General features: G+C 44.4%; 1 protein-coding gene across 4 annotated transcripts in view; it reads right to left on the bottom strand.

Moving 5' to 3' along the window:
- CSMD2 (CUB and Sushi multiple domains 2) overlaps nucleotides 1-19199 on the bottom strand; it is a 560963-nt gene that overhangs the window by 368749 nt on the left and 173015 nt on the right. For all 4 annotated transcript variants that reach the window (XR_007770925.1, XM_050932578.1, XM_050932579.1 and 1 more), the window contains exon 5: nucleotides 6160-6367. Coding sequence is in view for 3 of the 4 variants with exons in the window: in XM_050932578.1 (XP_050788535.1) it covers nucleotides 6160-6367 (208 nt within the window). In the remaining variant the exon portion in view is untranslated. The remainder of the gene's footprint in view (nucleotides 1-6159; nucleotides 6368-19199) is intronic.

The following is a 19199-nucleotide window of genomic DNA, read 5'->3' as shown; positions in this document are numbered from 1 at the left end:
GACACATCCTTCCAGGTGAATTTCAATGTGGGTTATTACACTTTCCTGAATTCCCACGATCTAGGAAGTCCAGTTACCTAATGTAGTTTTAAAAAGGAGTTTGTCTTTCATAATGAACATTTCAAAACTCCTAACATCTCAGGGCTAATTCTCAGTTGAAGATTAGACCAATAAGAGAGACACAATCAATCAAGAAACACTGAATCAACATCAAAGCATTCCAGAGCGCATGCTGTGGTCAGACAAATGAACATCAGTGTTGTTGTTTTTAAAAATAACACTAATTCATTTTTGAGGGGATGGGAATAAAGCTTCATCACTGAAATGAATTGGTATGGAGTGACAAGTCCTTTTGCTCTAGGGACATCTACATTCGAATTTAGATTTGGGATACAATTTGGCACTAAATGGCACCATTGCTAGCAGGCTTTGCAGAAAGGCACAAAATTGGCAGCATCCTCCTTCACTGCTACAGGTGCTTCTCACAAAGCAGCGAGGGGAGGAGAGGGACACACAGATGATGTTTGTATTGTCACACATTGGACAATGCACATTCTGTTGGTAATACAAATAATTAATATCGCACTCCTTTGTGCTAGGCCTAGTACAAACACTGAACAAAAAGACAATCTCTGCCCCAAACAGCTTACCATCTAAATAGAAGCTGTCTCTGGGCCTCAGTCCACACCTGTAAAATGGGGATACTTACCTACTTTCTCCCATACTTTGTCTATTTTGTCCGTAAGTATTTTGATGTAGGGCCTCTCTCCTTGCTATATATTTGTATTCCACTTCGCTCAATGAAGTCCCGATCTCACCTGAGCAGCCTTAGCATACTGTGATATCATCAACAGACACTAGCAATTTATATCTCCTGTCTTTACATTCTTGTCCCTGAGAAGTTTGGATTTAATTCTTCTCCCAGTCAAAGAACAGCCTGATTCTAATGCATTTTCCTCCAGATTCTCTACCTATAAATGACTTTTTTTGATTGCGTGGGAAGGCAGCATAAGTACTCTTCTCCCTTTCAAGATATTTAGTCAGTCCAAGCACTTTGCCTATTAAAAATTAATCAATTAGTTTAGTGTTAGAACTCAGCAAGAGTCATCATTAATTTGTAAGAACCTTCCCAGAAAATTATCAGTTCCCATTCACTCCTTCATGACATCTAAAATGTGGTAAAACCAACGCATCCTTTTATTAACTTGTATTATTCCATGATTTTCCTCATTGTTATTCCTGATTAGCTGTATTTCAGCAGTGCACAGAGGCGCTGCCCAGACATACAACCTGCCCCAGCCCCTCCCCCAGCCCCTGCCCTATGTATTACAATCTAAGCAGACGTTACAGAGAAAAGGGTGGGGGAAAGAAGGAGTATCCCCATTTTACAAATGAGGGATGGAAGCAGCAAGATTGAGTAACATGTCCAAACATACAGTGTGCAGCAAAGCAAAGAATCTAAATCTCACATGTGCCAGCCCAGTGTCTTCGCCATGGGACCATCCTTCCTAGGCCAAGTTAGCCAACTGAGCTAAACTATATTCTTGTTAAGAGAGATGTAGCTCATATTCACTTTCAGAGCATCTCCCACAGACATGCACTGTGAGCATAAATTGCAGAAGCCGGACTTGCACAGAAGCCCTTGAGTAATTTAAATTCACTGTCCCCCACTCTATGTCAGAATCTCAACCCAGGGTGGAACTTGTAAGACAGTCTGTCCGGCAGACAGTCAAATCTATTGTCTGGTACAATGGTTTAGTAACTTTGTGCTGCCTATCAATGCCCGAGTGCTGCAGAATCTGGCTCTAGATGTGTAGCTCAATCAATTCTTGGAGGAAGATAGCAGTAACAATGACACCGGCCCCAACCAAACTCCCATAATTTGCATGGCTTGGTGCTCTTGTATATTTTTTAATTGTAATAGTCTGTAGCTTGAATGAGACATGAGTGATTTTGTGGGAGAGTGGGCTAGACTGGATTTAGTTTATTTGTATGCATTTCTGGACTTGATTAAAACAGTTTATAATACTTATTAAATGAAACATTGTAGTTGCGAGGTACTTAGATGTAATGGTTTATTTGGCCAGGAGTTTATCTGCCACATTACCAATAATTAAAACTAGGTTTTCATAAAACAAATTAAAAAAAGAAAGAAGAAGGAGTTTCTAGCAATATTTTCAAGCTGAATCATATCAACATATTTAAAGAATAGATATGAGCTTCAGTTCTTCCCCACAGGCAAAAATTATTTAAAAAAATGAGTCATCTGAATTTAATTACCAGGCTCAGGGTAGCGACGGCCAGCTTTGAAAAGTGAAATTTAAAAAGGACTCTGTAATTCTGCATATGGAACTGATGAGTTTGCTTCTAGAGAATACTAAATTGGGTCCTTCAAATTGACTGGAGCCTATAAATCTTGCCTGTGTATTTTTCACATATATAGGAGGAGTGCAGAATGCACCTTGGAAAACAAACCTTGCTGTGGACTCTTAAGAGTGAAATTCACACCTGCACAAGGTGTGTGATTTCACTCGCCAGTGCAGTGTGTCTTGACTGTCCTGCTGTAGCAGCCGATCCACTGGACACAACTAATAGTGTTGGTCTTTAAACTAAACCCCAGTGGCAGTCCACTGAGGGAAGAGCGTCAATGAATATGTACCACTTATTTTGACGTTCTCAGCACCGCACAAGCCATGTGTGGGCCTTCTGCATGGGGGTGGGTCTCACCCTTGAAGTAAATGTTGGGGTAACATTTTCGAAAGCACTGAAGTCCCATTTTCAAAAGGGATTTTGGTAACTGTGAGCCTAAATCACATAGGTGCTTTGAAAATCTGTATCTGTGGATTATGAATGGATTCCCTGTTAACAGTTGGTTTTAACACAGGTTTCCTCAAATAAGTGTGGTTTTACTTTCAGGAAGCAACACGCACAGGTTGAAGAAATCTTGTTTTCAGAGTCCATCCGATAACTTCCCACCCTGCTGTATCGCTCAGCCGATAGATCCTTCCTGCAGCACTGAATAGCTAAGCAGTAACAGTGCCCTAAAATATTAATGCATGCTAATAAAAAGAGTTTGCTCATAAAACAGCTATATCTAATTTTCAAAGGTGTCCTGGGGAACAGTAAACAACTGGTACACAATAAATGGCCGCTACCTAATATTAATCTTATTCCCCCACATTTGCCAGGCAAGTATAAATTGCATAAATGAATGTTAGTGAGACAAGGTGGGTAAGGTAAGATCTTTTATTGGACCAACTTTTGTTGGTGAAAGAGACAAGCTTTTGAGCTTACGCCAAACTCTTTTTCAGGTATTGTAGCAGCGACAGGACCCTTGTAAATCATCATAAGTTAATCTTCTTTTCTGGTACTCCCAGGTGATTTCTTTATTTATTTTAGACTTTTAATTTTTCCCCTACCCCAGGGTGGGGTTCCGAAGAACGGTCGTCTCCATCAATCAGTAGCTACAAGTTTTAACTCCGTGTCGAGTGAGCAGAAAGCAGTACATGAATCCACCAGGCACCGAGCACTCGACTGCCTACAAGAGCTGAGTGACATTTGGGGCCATCTAGTCTGACTCTTTGTATATTAAATTGATGCTCCCTAGATTGTTCTCCCCTATAGCAACTGCAGTGATGCTTCAGGCACCTTCTTTGGGAGTCTAGTTGTTTTTGCCGTTAAGAACCTCCACAGTAACCTCTCATTTAAAACACTGCCTTCCTTAGCTTCAGCTCTTCTCTTACCAGCTGTTTCCAATACTGGGTATCCCTTATGATTTCTATCTCTGTCCGTCAATCCACCAGCCTTTCATTCAGGCTCACGAAATAATGGTTGTGCAAAAACATTTTACAACTCTGAAACTGACTCAGATTCATTCTCTCATCTGCTCCTTCCACCTGGAACCGGTTAGGAATTCTCCACCCTGTTGCCATTTCCAATGTCTAAGATTACTCCACAGCCTACGGAAGCGAGCTTAACGCATCTCCCAGGTGCCTCTCGTTTCATGGGACTCCACTCATTTTAGTGCCAAAGTGACCTCCACTTCACACATATTTTGGTGTGTCCCCTCCCAACACACACAGTTACTGCTGAGAAATTATTAACATCCAAAATAACATTATCATGAATCTGCAGCTGCAGGAAGAATCAGCTGCACTATAAAGATGAAGCCCACAGCATTTTAAATCTCCTGCGTGAGTAATATTTGGCTCCTCCTCATTGGGAGGGAGCTGAACATTGTGCCCCACATTCGGGCCTTGACAAATAGAGAGGTACAATGTCTGAGCAAGCATGAGGATATTGAGCTAACTTCTTTATCACCAAGGGAATCCAATGAGGAAATCTCAAGTCACCAGTGAATCAAACCACTGCACCTCTGGCTTGAGGCGGATTCCATGATATACAGCATTTACAGGCTGGTTCAAAGGCTCTCAGCACCCCCACTATACAAATTGTTCCAGCGTCCCTGCCTTTGCACCTCATAGATGGAGCTCTCTCTCTCTTATGAGTGGCCCAGTGGGCTATGACAAACCACGTAATTTAATGTCCCTACTTCTTAAATGAATCTTCCTTAAACATCACTTTTATTCTGATGCTCTCCAAAATTGGGAAGGAAAACAGTGAAGATCTCCTTCCTTCCACTTCTCTCTTCTATAATGATGCTTATTTCTCTTTCAGTCATTCTTGGAGGGAAATGCAAAATCAAATAGTTTATATGTACAGGAACTTATATGTTATTTTCAAAGTACATGAAAGATAATTCTCTTATCACTAAAGATGGGCCTGAACCACTAAGCTCAGATCTCAGTCCACACGTCTGCAAAATTTGGGGTTTTCTGTAACGGGCCTCCCCCAACACCCTGAATCCAATGTAAGAACCAGCTACAGAACTAGATTCTGGACCTGAACTTCCATCACAGATAGGAGGTGAGAGGATCTGGAGCTTTCACATGGGTCATTCTTCATTTGTTACGCATGCATTTGAGATCTACTGTATGCTATAATGTTCTCCTAGCATAGCTATGTTGGTTAAGAGTGTTAAAAAAAACCACAAAAACCTCCACAGCTTTAACTGACGTATCTATGTTCAAACATGTACTCGCAGACACACACACACACACGTAGCTGCTGCTTACACCAGCCAGAGTCCTTGTGCCTGTACAGCTTACATTGTTTGGGGTGCTAGTTTAATCACACTCTGAAAATAATTCCCATTGTCAGTACATGCTGGGTTTCCAGTAGGGGGCTTTGCTGGCATAACTATACCCATAAAGTCTTCATAGTGTAGACAAGACCCCACACAGTGAACACACTGGCCTCCTCCTTTTTACATTCAATTCAACTAAGCAGCAAGGTAATTTAAAACACTATCCATATCAAACAAGATCTTTATAACATCAACCGCTGAACCCAAACATTAACAAACCTAAATCATCAACGTGGGGTATCCTGTAACTTTTTTTTGTTAGACGCTATTAGTTCATACATCAGCTATCAAATTGATTCTGCAAACCCCGACTTGTAATTCACAGCCCTGACCGTGGAGACATCATTGTTACCTTGAAGAAAGCAAAAGAAATGGAATGACTGCAGCGAAATAAGTTTCTTACCAACAAAATAAACCTTGCTCTCTCAAAGCAAGCACATTTGTGGAGTAATCAAACGAGACTTAATGGGACGAGAGAACAGGAGTACTTAAATTCTGTCTGTAGCCTGCTGTACATAGAGCAAATCAAACAGTAGCACATTTGCCATAGGATCATTAACAGTAAAGTTAACTTGTCAGCAATAGATTTACCAGTAATCAGAAAACAACTGAGAAAAAAGCAAGTTCAAGATTTCTACATCCACAGGTTTTTAATCTAGTTAACCAACTACATACCACAGGGCTCTTAAGAAAGAGTATGCTTCAAAGCAGACATCAATCACTGTAAAACTAAAGCCATAAAAATATGTGCAGAGATTTTTCATTACAATGTAGTTTAAAATCTCGAATTGTGGCTGTAACCACTGCTGGTGCTGACCGTGAAGTTTCTGGTTCAGGTATGAGGTGACGTGCACACTGGATCCCACTGCAGTTAATTTCAAACCTAAAGTTATATATGTGCAGATATAATTAAACATGTACAGCCGTAAAAGGAAATACAGCCACTCACTTACCAGAGTGAGGATCCCTCTGTTCCAGTGACTTCTAAAAAGTCATATCCATCTTCTAATTGAAAATCCATGAAAACCAGAGCAATGGTGTCTCCAGGCTCTGCTAGGATAGTCCATGTACAGTCTGCATTATTGCCATACTCTGAAGGATAATGAGGACTGGAGATAATTCCACTCTGTCCCCGTAACGTCCCTCCACAAGCATCGTCGGCTGAAAGGCAGAAAATACACATCATGGGTGTTTTGCTGGAAGGGAGCATGATGCAAATATGCCACCAAGGCATTGGAGCAACACAGTCCTGAGGGTTTTTTTTATTCTTCCCTTAACGTGTTAAAGCTTTCAGAGGGGGTGGGGGTATGACTCATATGCCACATTTGAGACAACGGTGGGAAATCGTGATCAATAATTTCTCCAAAACTCAAAAGGCGGGGGAAGGAGATTTTAAAAGGCCATTGAATGGTACATAAAAATAACTAAACCTCGTCTGGAGAGAGTAACATAAATCAGAAAGGTACTATACAAAACATAATGCCAGATTAGGGGAGACTGGAGTGCACTGCAAAGATCAAGGCTGAGCTCTTAAAAATAATTTAGTATTTGTTGGGAGTTTTTTAATTTTATTGTTCTTTTCAAGTGCTGTAATTTTTTATTGGCACATCGATCAGACACATACGGGCACTAGGAAATTCAGCAAGTGCACTGCATGTGAAGAGATGCCTCTCACCAGAAGACACAGAAGTGACACGTTTACATCTCCCAAATCAGCTACTCAAGCCTCCATCACACGGTAGCAGTGGGCGACCCTGCAGTAGCCAGGGGCAGGAGTGAAATAAACATGATCCAACAGACCTCTGACACCCCTAGCTTCTACAACTCCAGTGTTCCTCACCATGGTGTGGAAGAAGACATCCTGCATCATCTGGCATGTGATGGGGATGGGGCCCAGAAAGTGGATGTGTCAATGGCATACCCTGCTCTTCCTCCCAAACCAGAAAACCTTTCCAGAGGTGGGAAAGTTAGAGTAGGGAACCCACCAAATTTCACAGGGTTCTCACCCCTCTTCAAACCCACCGGAGAAACCAGTGTTATTGCAAACATCCACCCAGATCCCTAGGGAGGTCTCAGTCTGCACAGCTACCTTGATTTCAGTGGAACTATGCCCGCTGTAGCTCTACAAAACAACTGATTTCTGACATGTAGATGTCCATTATACAGAGGAGAGTTCAAAGGGTTCTGATAACGACAAGATAACTATAAGAGTTAAGGTCAAGTTCCTTCTCATGCCAACAGAATTCTCAGATAGGTAGACAGAATAAGCAGCATGTGACATGGTTATTACAGGTATGTATACAGCACCTCGGAAAACAGTGATTGAGAAAACAGTGCTATTATGCAGTGACACCCATGGTGATATCTGTGCACCTGAGAGTTGCATTTTATATAGTTGGTGGATCACAACATTTTTAAAAATGAATTGGTATGATTAATAAGATATTTAACAACATAGGACTGCATAGCAATTGAGAGACCAAGAGACAAAGTTCTTGCATCAAAGAACTATTGGCGTTTGGACACCATGGGCATGAGTGCAGGATAAGAAGTTGAGGAATGTAAGCTCTATCCATCCGTACAATCTAAGATTTAACATAATAAATGAGAGCAATGAAGGGGGTGAGATGAAGATAGCACAGTGGTTACGGCAATATGAAATCATAGGATTGCATTGGTTAGGTTTTGGAGTCTTCATAAAATACTTGTACATACTTTTCTTTAATTCCTTTTAAAAAATCCCATTTGCCTTTAATGGATGTTGGCTTATTATCTGTAAGGTTCTGGTGGCAGATATTTGCCCCATTCCAAGAAGAAAACATTTACAGGAAATGTTTATGTACGTCAAGAGTTTTGAAAACAGATGCCTAATTTTAGCCACCTAAATCCATACCGTAGGCATCTGCCTGATTGAAAATTCAGCACCCAAAGAAGTCAACGGGAAATGTTGGGTGCTCAGAGCTTTTCAAAATCTGGGGCGGGTGCCTAAATTTAGACTTACAAACCTAACTTTGGGGACAGGGGGTTGTTTTGTTTTAATTCTTGGCTCCACATAGAATAAATGACTCTCCCTGGAATTAAGACCCTTCATACAAGCTTAACTGTGGTCTCACTACCACTCTATCACGATATCTGTATATATTGCACACACCAACTATACAGACACACCTTGAACTCCAGAGTTACAGAACCATCCAATGAGCTTGATCCTGCCACAAATTCTGCATAGGCAAACCCCTGGGCCCATGTGGAGTCCCAAAATAAGGCTAACGTAGCTCATCTTGAATGTTGGGATCTGCCAATATGGAGCTCGTTGCAGGACGGGGGCCGCTGTTTGTGGAGGGATTGGTCCAGAGCACAGCTGAAGTTAAAATACCATAAGAATGATGCAGCTTTTTTTCTTCTCCCTCATCACACTTAAAGTCATATTTCAGGGTTGTGATGTTAGAACCATTAAAATATCGCCTTCGGGTGACATCATAGCTAAGAAATATTAATTGGCTCCATTTTACTAGCTAGCAGTGGATTTGTTTTGTTGTTTTCTATACCTGCTAAGACACATAGATGTTACAGGATACAATAACGACCCATTAGGTCATCCAGTCCATCTGCCTGTGAGTGAAAGCTAATTCCCTATTGTACACTTACCAGTGATTTTATTCAGTCTAATTTTAGCATCCCAAGTGACAGAGCTTCTACCACTTCCTGGGGGAAGCAGTTCCACACAGCCTAATACATCAAATTTTCCCCTGACATTCTGTCCGAGTTCTCTTTCTCAGTTCTTACGCTTTACTCCTACTTAAGCCCCCTTGAGTCATCCTCGATAGCTCCCTCTCCTTACTGTCTGCTAGGATGGATGAACCTAGTGGGGTTCAAACAGAATTTGTGGGCTCACAAAAATGCATGAAAGCTTTTTTCTTCCCCTCCTGTGTTTTGAGCCATTGTTTCCTTCAGAAAGAGAGCTGTGTTAAACACTAAGGTTTCCAACCCAAAGGGATGCCTGTGCCACGTACACGGGACAGAGGAGTTCTGCAAAAGCTGGAACAGACAGGTGGTGTTGTATACACTACAAGGGTGCATTCAGCAGCAGAATCTTTCTTCATCTCTGTGCTTCCATTTTCATTCTCTGCTTTCCCATTCCGCCTGTCCTCTGCTTCAGTTTTCCCCCATCGGCACGTCTTTTCCCCAATATGATCTCTCCTAAACAGGACGCAAATCCAGTGAAGTGCACATCTGAATCAAAGCTCTGAACCCATGCGTGAGTTGAGAATTAAGCAAAAATTTATTCGTTTTTCCCTTGTTTACAGTTTTCAAACATATTCCCTCCCACAACAAGCTCCCGATGTTGACACTTGTATACTATACAAGAGCATTGACTGTTTTGCGTTTAAGGGTCAATTTTTCAGAAACTAAAACTGCACCTGCAATTTTTCATTGTTCTCATTTTCTCCATCCAAAAGCCCACATTCCAGAGCACAGGTTACTATTTACACGTGGCAATGGGATAAGGAGATGCCCACATACCTAAAGGGCACAGACAAAGCCAGTTTTAATGATTACCCAATTTGCCCTGCCAACTGCAAGCTACAGTTCAGGGGCACAGCAAAACACATGCATAAAAATGGGGATGCAATTTAAGAGGCTGCATTTTATTCCCTTTGAATGTTTGGTCCTAATTCTTTACCCCCTTGGCATTACCAATCAGTATTAAAATCAAACAGACTGGATAGGACAGTGGTCCCCAACCTTTTTGTGGCCAGTAGCACATTCATGTTTTCAGAAGAGTGTGGTGGGCGCCAACAATTTTTCAAGGCTTATTTTGCACTTGTACATTAAATAATATGAAAAACATCATATTTAATATAACATAATATATGAATCCAGAGAGAAGAGAGAAACCGGAGAGAAGCTGTGAGGACAGAGAACACCGGCACCTACAGCCTGCAGTTTCTCTCTGGCTTACACCACGGCCCGCCCCTGCCAGGGACCGAGAACACCGGTGCCCACAGCCTGCAGCCCTGGAGTTCTCTGTCCCCGGCAGGCACGGGGCTGCGGCTTCTCTCTGGCTTACGCCACAGCCCTGCACCTGCCTGGGACAGAGAACACTGGCACCTACAGCCTGCAGCACCGGAGTTCTCTGTCCCCAGCACGTGCGGTGCCACGGCTTCTCTCTGGCTTATGCCACTGCCCCACACCTGCCAGGGACCAAGAACACTGGCGTCCACAGCCTGCAGCCCCAGAGTTCTCTGTCCCCAGCAGTCACGGGCTGCGGCTTGTCTCCCTTGCTGGGCACAAGGCGGGTCCCGTGCCTGCTGGGAACAGAGAACACCATGCTCACAGCCTGAGTTCTCTGTTCCCGTCAGGTGCCGGGCCATGGCTTCTCTCCCCTGCTAGGCACTAGGCAGGCGCACATTAATGTCCTGGTGGGCACTATGGTACCCGTGGGCACCACGTTGGGGACCACCAGCATAGGAACACATCCTTGGGCTTAGTAAAACATTATGCAGTAACCCATGCACGCTGCCCTTCTATAATGAGCTATGAGCTTATGCCACTTAAAAAGTAAAACCTATGGAAAAAGTTGATATGTCGCTAAAGCTGAAGGCATTTACCAGTTAGAAATGGGATCTGCTGTTTGCTACAGGTTATCTTCTTCTACAATTAGACTCTATTAGCAGAAGCTATTAGAGCAAATAAAGTAGGAGGATCAAGAGAAAACATGGGCAGGAAGATTAAGGAAACCACGAATTAATCTGACTTGCATTGTGGCAGTGTGTCACTTTTGTATGTACAGCATTATCAAATGCCTTGCTATTTATATGAAATGCACTACGAAAAGCCTGTTAACTTTACAATGCACATTATAGAATGGTATTTCAGACGCTTTAGTCAAGGAGCTCTCAGGCTTTACATTACACCTATTTTCAAGTGTTTCAAACTCCAGCATAAAACTATTAAAAAAAAATCCTTCCAGACTGAAACTCAGCACAGGGATTCTCGTGTGTTTTAGGCAGCAGTTGATGCACTTCCCTGGGGAGGTGGGACAGGAAGATTCTGGAATACTGCTCCACAGGAAATTCTTAGTGTGGAAGTATGAGAACCTTTTCAGGTCTGAGCCGTGCTGTCAGTACAAGCTGCTATCAGCAGGGCTGGGACTTGCAGACTCTGACTGATGGAGCTGCAAAAGCAAAGTAAAAACAAACCTCTGGCTCATGCCAACTCTTATTTCTCATGGCCATCTGCTACCCAACTGCAGCCAGTCAGCCGAACACACCGAATGCATATGCACAAATGCACGCTTCCTGGTGAGTGAGGGCAATCACTCAGCTTAGAAGTATCTAGACCCCCCAGACTCAAGTGATATTCCCTCCTAGTCGTCAGATGATCCACCCGGCCCCCAAAACTTTTCGGCCTGGGGCATCTTAGCCTCTCCAAGCTATGCCATGTAAAAGCTCCACCCTGTCCAGGGTACCCAAAGGCCAAAATAAAAACACGAAGAAACAAATTCTTCCATCCCTCCTGAATTCCACCCATCTTCAGCAGATTCTTTGCCTCTCCTGGGCAAGAAAGCTAATGCTTGTGCCCCACCTGGGCTCTTGCAAACCTGCAGTCTTTGGCAGCCAAAGGAGACAATCATGTCATGACAGGCCAACTCTACCCCACTCCAGGGAGGCCCTGACAGGCACCAATCTTCCTCTGCTCCTACCCCCGCCCAGCTAACCTGATCTCCCACAGTGACGGCTAACAGCCTGCTCTCCCTCTCCGCTCTCCCTCTCCGTCAGGCAATAACTGAGCGAGGCCCCACCGATTTAGCTCCTCCCTCACAGCCTTACCCCTGAGATTTTGGTGTCAGAGCATGGCTGACAGGGCCCCCAGCAGCCCCCTGACCCACATAGGGTTTGCACACCCTGTCACAGGCTCCTATTTCAAGGTATCATATCCTCATTGACCTTGCATGTTAGGCTCTGGTTCTTCTGGGTTGTTGCTTTTTTACCAGAGGATCCTCTCTGCTACATATTAACTCATCCGAGATAAAGGTAGCAGGGGTCACTTCCACAGCTCTGGCCCATGCAAGAGGCATGAGTCTGCTTTACCTCTGCTTCCTGGAGATGGGCAGTCAGGGTGCTAAAATGGCATCAGGAATAAGGGGAGAAGCATAAGGATGGTTTTTTTTTCCCAGTACATTGAGACTACAGGAGCTCTTCTTACTTCTTGGTGTGTTAATGGGTTCTGGCCACAAAGGATAAGCACGATTCACTCATTTGCTGGCATGTGCAGATACGCACTGGCTTATTTCAAACTATTCTCTTCAATAACCCCTTGAGGACGCTGGAAAGGTGTCATAACTTTAGTCCCAGATTTGGACCTTAGCGTCCAAAATATGGGGGTTAGCACGCAAACCTCCAAGCTTAGTTACCAGTTTGGAGTTGGTACTGCTGCCACCACCCAAAAAATTAGAGTGTTTTGGGGCACTCTGGTCCCCCTGAAAAACCTTCCCTGGGGACCCCAAGACCCAAATCCCTTGAGTCTCACAACAAAGGGAAATAATCCTTTTCCCCTTCCCCCCTCCAGGTGCTCCTGGAGAGATACACAGACACAAGCTCTGCGAATCCAAACAGAGTGACTCCCCCTCTCCGTTCCCAGTCCTGGAAACCAGAATCACCGAGTCAATCTCCCTTCCCCCCCCCCCCCAACCCAGAGGGTATGCAAAGTCAGGCGAACAAATCCAACACACACAGATCTCCCTCTGACTCCTTTCTCCCACCAATTCCCTGGTGAGTACAGACTCAACTTCCCTGAAGTTTCCCAGTAAAGAACACTTCAACAGGTCTTAAAAGAAAGCTTTATATAAGAAAGAAAGAAAAATACATACAAATAGTCTCTCTGCATTAAGGTGACAAATACAGGGTCAATTGCTTAAAAGAATATTTAACAAACAGCCTTATTCAAAAAGAATACAAATCAAAGCACTCCAGCACTATATTCATGTAAATACAAAAGAAACAAACTCTTTGGTACTCACAACTTGGAAACAGAAGATTAGAAAGCAGAAATACTTCTCCAAAGCTCAGAGAAAGCAGGCAGACAGAAAACAAAGACTCAGACACAAACTTCCCTCCACCCAGAGTTGAAAAAATCCGGTTTCCCGATTGGTCCTCTGGTCAGGTGCTTCAGGTGAAAGAGACATTAACCCTTAGCTATCTGTTTATGACAAAGGGCAATAAATATTGAAGCGATGCTGCTACTCTCAGTCAGCTAACTCTCTGCAAGCCACATGCCCAGCAGAAAGATACAACGGAGATAGGATGAGGCCGTTAGCTGCTTCAATAATGCATGCAAAGGTGTGAGCAGAGGCAATTTATTGTAGAGAGGCTTTCCAGCAGAAGGACAGCCACTTCCAGCATGGCACATGTTGCCTTTTACACATTATTATTGCCTGACAGGAACATGGAACATTCATGAGGCTATTTTAATATTAATACCCTGGAGGAATTCTACATGCAACAGCGACGAACTTTTTGTAGGCACCCAGGTAAGTCTGGCAGAAAGCACCGAGTGTGAAGGAACCCAAGAGCCGACACCTAATTTACACCTTCTCCAATTTCATCTGAATGACCCAGACAAAAGCAAGCAGCCTGGAGGACTGGTAGTGAAAAGGTTAATGAAAGTTTGGGGCCTACAGTTTCTAAAGTGATTGGTGATTTGGGGAGTCACATTTTTTCGGATGCTCAGCTGGAGACTTGATTTTCAATAAATGCTGAGCTCCTGCTCTCTGAAAAAGTTAGGCCCCTTTAAAGGTGTCTTAACTTGGACCCTCCACTATTGGAGCATCCAAAATAACTGGGATTACAGGATGCTGGGACTCTAGGCACCTAAAGGAGGTGGATTGCCCTCTTGAGCAGGGACTGTCTTTATACGGTGCCTAGCACAATGGGATTTTGGGCCACAACTGGGGCTCCCTAGGGTAAATACATTATTAATACATAAATAATAAATGAAACAAGAGCATCCAAGTTAAACCAGCCTGTAACTGACAGCAGTTTGGAAGAAGCATTTCCTATAGTCAAATTATCTCCTAGCTGCCTATTGTGGGGTCTTGAAGATTCATCTGAAGCATCTAGCACATTGTCAGAGAGGATAGTGGACTAGATGAACTCGGCTTATCCAGTCAGCCAATTCCTAGGTTTCTCTGCAATTCAGAATAAAGCAAAACTTGGACAATGTTCTCTCTCAGGGAGAAAAGAAAATCCTACAAAATTCTGCCTCTTGATGCTGCATCAATCTTAAAACATTCTTTAAAAAAATCAGCTGGTGGAAATTGGTGTAGCTCCCTCTAAAAACCTAGCCCCCTATTTTAAAAAAAAACTTTAATTAAAAATCTTTTAAAACACATTCACAACTTCCAACACTCATTGTATACAGATCTAGATAGATATGTAGTTTGCCCAACTTGCTCTTCAGTTTGATGAGCTTAATATTATTGTTAAAACATTAAAATGGTCTTGAACAGCTCTTGTAAATGTTTTGGGCCCAGCGCACTATAAGCAGCTGTTTGAATTATAAGAAGACAGCACACTTTTAATGAGCTACTGCATATTTGATATCCTTAAAATGCAGCATCACAAATGTTCCCGGCTTCTTCAGTTGGCTTGCTGATTTTTTACTTAACTGCCTACTAAAGTCATAAACCTATCAATTTTATTTACGCTCAGTAAACAAGCTGGGCAAGACTTCGCTCTCCGAAGGCATGCAGGCATTTTAGCAAACAGAATCTACTGAAACACATTTCAGAATATTCTACTGGAGCTATAAATGGAAAATCCCACTTGGCATAAAGTTAACTGACCCAAGTTTGCACCCAGAATTAGATCTGAACCCAACCTAACCTGGTTTTAAAGGTTTAAATTTAAGAAGTCTGTTATGACTAATTTAGTTTTAGTTTTAGTTTTTTTCCATGTTAACACTTCCTCTGAAGCTTATAGGCTTCTTTGAAAATCCCAGGGAAATTCTGAAGGAGTGAAGCGCTCATCTCCTACTGAATTTCAATGAGATCTGACCCTTAGGCTCCCTTGAAAATCCCACCATTTAAGGCCAAAAGGGACCATTTATCATTATTGGTAATAGTATTGCAGAATTGCCTTGGAGCTCTCATGATTCACCAGAATCGCACTGTGCTAGGGGCTGTACAAACACAGAAGAAAAAAAAACACTCCCCCATCCCAAAGACCTTTTATTCTAATCTGGTGTGCATAATACTGGCTCTGACGTTTCACTCTGTGATTCCTGTAATGGAGGGAATTATTCTTCGCTGCTTGCTAAGGGACACTATTGGACCCAGAGAGACAAGGTAGGTGAGGTAATATCTTTTGTTGGACCGACTTCTGTTGGTGAGAAAGACAAACTTTCAAGCTACACAGATCTCTTCTTCCAGTCTGGGAGAGATGCTCAAGATGTTAACTAAAAGATGGAACAGGATCTTTAGAATAAGTAGTTAACAGATATTCTAAGGGTAGGGTTGCCAACTTTATAATTGCACAAAACCGAACGCCCTTGCACCACCCTTTCCCTGAGACCCTGCCCCCGCTAACTCCATCCCCTCTGCCTCTTCTGTTCGCTCTTCCTCACCCAGGCAGGGATTGGGGTTTGGGAGGGGGTTCGGGCTCTGGGATACAGCTGGAGATGAGGGGTTTGGGGTACAGGAGGGGGCCCCAGGATGGGGCCAAGGGGTTCAGAGTGTGGGAAGGGGCTCTGGGCTGGGAAGAGGGTTGGGGTGTGGGGAGTGAGAGCTACAGCTGGGGCTGTGGGCTCTGGGGTGGGGGCAAGGATGAGGGTTTGGGGTGCAGGAAGAGGTTCCCAGCTGGGGCCAAGGGGTTCAGAGTGCGGGAAGGAGCTCAGGGCAGGGAGCTGGGGTGCAGAAGGGGGTTCAGGGTGCAGGCTCCAGGCAGGGGGTTCGAGGTGCAGGCACTTACTGTAGGTGGCTCCCCAGAAGTGGTGACATGTCCCTCAGCACTTAGGGACAGGGCTGGTCAGGTAGCTATGCACGCTGCCTCCACCCATGGGTGCCACCCCTGCAGCTCCCATTGGCTGCAATGCCCATCCCATGAGAGCTGCGGAGCTGGCGCTCAGAGCAGTGGCAGCATGCAGAGACCTCCTGGCCATCCCTCCACCTAGGAACCATGGGACATATCATTGCTTCCAGGGAGCTGTGCAGAGCCAGGTAGGGAGCCTGCCAACCCTGCGCCAACTGGACTTTTAATGGCCCGATCAGAGGTGCTGAGCAGAGCCACCAGGGTCCCTTTTTGACTGGGTGTTCTAGTCAAAAGCCGGACACCTAGCAACCCTATCTAAGGGGCCATTCAAAATGAATTGGCCTATTGACACGCCTGCCGTCATAGTACAGAAAAAGGGTTCCAAATTGTTGTAATAAACCATAAACCCCGTGTCTTTATTAAGAACAGGATTTTAAGTGTCCATTGAAGTTCTGAATTTAAGCTCCCAGGCTTGTCTTTTGAAAGTGTAATGCAGGTTTCCTTTGAGGACAAAGACTGAGGTCAGATGTGGAGTGATCGTTTTGTGAGAAGTGTTCACCCAGGGTGAAATGTTGCTTTTGTCTTTTATCGTGTTTCTGTGCGAGTTCATTCAAGCACTCAGTGATTATCTGGTTTCACCTACATACAGTCAAAGTTGTGTTATCTGGCACTTTACCAAATGGAAAGCTCTAGAAACCAGCATTTCTGACCTCTCTCAATATAAACCTTTAATAGGGTTGCTGGATGCCCAGTTTTCGACTGGAATGCCTGGTCGAAAATGTACCCTGGTGGCTCCGATTGGCACCATTGACCAGGCCATTAAAAGTTTTGTTGGTGCGGGGCCAGCAGGCTCCCTATCTGGCTCTGCATGGCTTCCTGGAAGCAGCACCATGTCCCTGCTGCTCCTAGATGGAGGAAAGACCACAGTAGCGCCATGCGCTGCCCCCACCCAAGTCCTAGCACTGGTTCTGCAGCTCCCACTGGCTGTGAGCTGCAGCCAATGGAAGCTGTGGGGGCAGCACCTGTGGGCAGAGGAAGCTGCCTCGGAGCAGCAGGAATATGTCCCCACTTCTGGAGAGCTGCCTGAGGTGAGTGCCATCCAAATCTGGCATCCTGAAACCCCTCCCGCACCCCAACCCCCTGTCCCGAGCCCCTTCCCGCACCCAAACTCCCTCCCTCCATTGGTAAGTATAAATCTTAGTTAACCAGAATTTGACTAACAGTGGGTTTGGCTACACTTGCAGCTGTACAGAGCTGGGAGTTAAAGCTGTCTTTGTACAGCTGTGTAGGGAAAGCGCTGCAGTGTGGCCACACTGACAGCTACCACCGCTGCAGTGTGGCCACATTTGCAGCATTTGCAGTGGTGTTGGGAGTGGTGCATTACGGGCAGCTATCCCAGCATTCAAGTGGCTGCAACATGCTTTTCAAAAGAGGTGGGTGGGGTGGAGCATGACAGGGAGTGTGGGGGAGAGAGAGAGTGGATTTTTGGAGCCCACACTGTGTCAGCTCTGTGCCTTGCAAATTCCGACCACTCCCCCACCTCTCTCTCATTCACTCTTAAATGCAAATAGCCTTCAGACCAGATAAGCAGATGCTCCAACGGACTCCCTCTCCCCCCAACACCACCATGCTGTTTCTCTCCTCAAGCAAACACTAGCTGTGGACATTCCCTGCCTGCCTCTGCTGGATCAAACAGTAGCTGTGTTTGTTTTTTAGATAAACAGCTCTGGGAGCCCTGAGTTCACAACAAAACAAAGAGTTATTTAGTTGAAAGCATTATGGGAAAATTCCGGAGGTCAGTTACAGCGTAGTAAGATTAATCACTGTTTACACTGGCACTCCAGCGCTGCAGCACCAGTGCTGTTCTCTTTATTTCTCTTGTCCATGTGGAATACAGCACGAAGTGCCTTGCCAGTGTGGACGGGGAGTAAGTTACAGCACTGTAAAGCCACCACCAGCGCTGTGACTCTCAAGTGTAGCCAAGCCCTAACTGGCACCCTCCATTCCCCTAACATGCCAGACAACAAAGCTTTTCCTGTAGTTTTTATTGGGACATTTAGTGCACTGGATGAGGTACAGCACATGTGATAGGTATGAGTAGGATCCATGGGTCTTGAAAGCTGTCTTGTGCATTGCAGCAGTTGAGATATGTCAGCTTTGGCAGGCTCTGGTCCCACTTTAAGTTGGTGGGTCTTGGCCTGTGGGGAGCTTGCTTCTGATGATGAGCATGGCAAGGTTCCGGGGGGGGTGGGGAAGGGAGGGTGTTGTTTAAGGCCAGAAGGGGGAGATCAGGAACACTCTCTTTCAGGATGTGGTCCCCATCAAGTATGGGTTGTAATTGTTCAATGAGACCCTGTGTGGGTTCCAGTGGATTCCAAGAATCAGTCTCAATATAACCATGCTTTCAAAACCTCTGCTGTGCTAACTACTCCCAGTCATCTCTGCAAAAATCCCTTAACAACCCCTTCTTCCCGCACCTTGAGTCCGCTCCTGCAAGCCTGACTCATGGAAGTAATGCTTACTCAGAGGTGCAGCCCCACTAAATTCAGAGGTTTTTAGGCAAGTCAGGACATTCACATGGACAACGGATCGCTGGGATCTAGACCACTTTAAGAAATATTGCTCTTCTGGTGTGAATTCAGACCAAGTATCTTGCACACATCAACCACTATTTTTTTTTCCTATTCATGGTACAGTAAATGTGTTTCACTAAACAACTCAGGTGCACAGCGGTGCCAGCTTGCTCCTGAGATGCGCAGAAATACAGACCTATCTAAATAAGAGTTTAGGAATTTGGCAACTCAATTAACAGGCTCCTCTCAGAAGGTAAAGACAAAAGAGATCTATGTTTGATCATCTACGTCCACCACCTTGGGCAGGGCAGGATAGTTCCCTTTACTCCATCAGTTCCAGGTTAATACAGGATTAATTCCCTACCATACAGTTTTTCCAGCCTAATTGTG

Source organism: Gopherus flavomarginatus, chromosome 22 (genome assembly GCF_025201925.1).
Source record: "Gopherus flavomarginatus isolate rGopFla2 chromosome 22, rGopFla2.mat.asm, whole genome shotgun sequence".
NCBI classification, from domain to species: Eukaryota; Metazoa; Chordata; order Testudines; family Testudinidae; genus Gopherus; species Gopherus flavomarginatus.
Note: the sequence above shows the minus strand (reverse complement) of the source record. Positions and strands in the feature narration are given on the sequence as shown.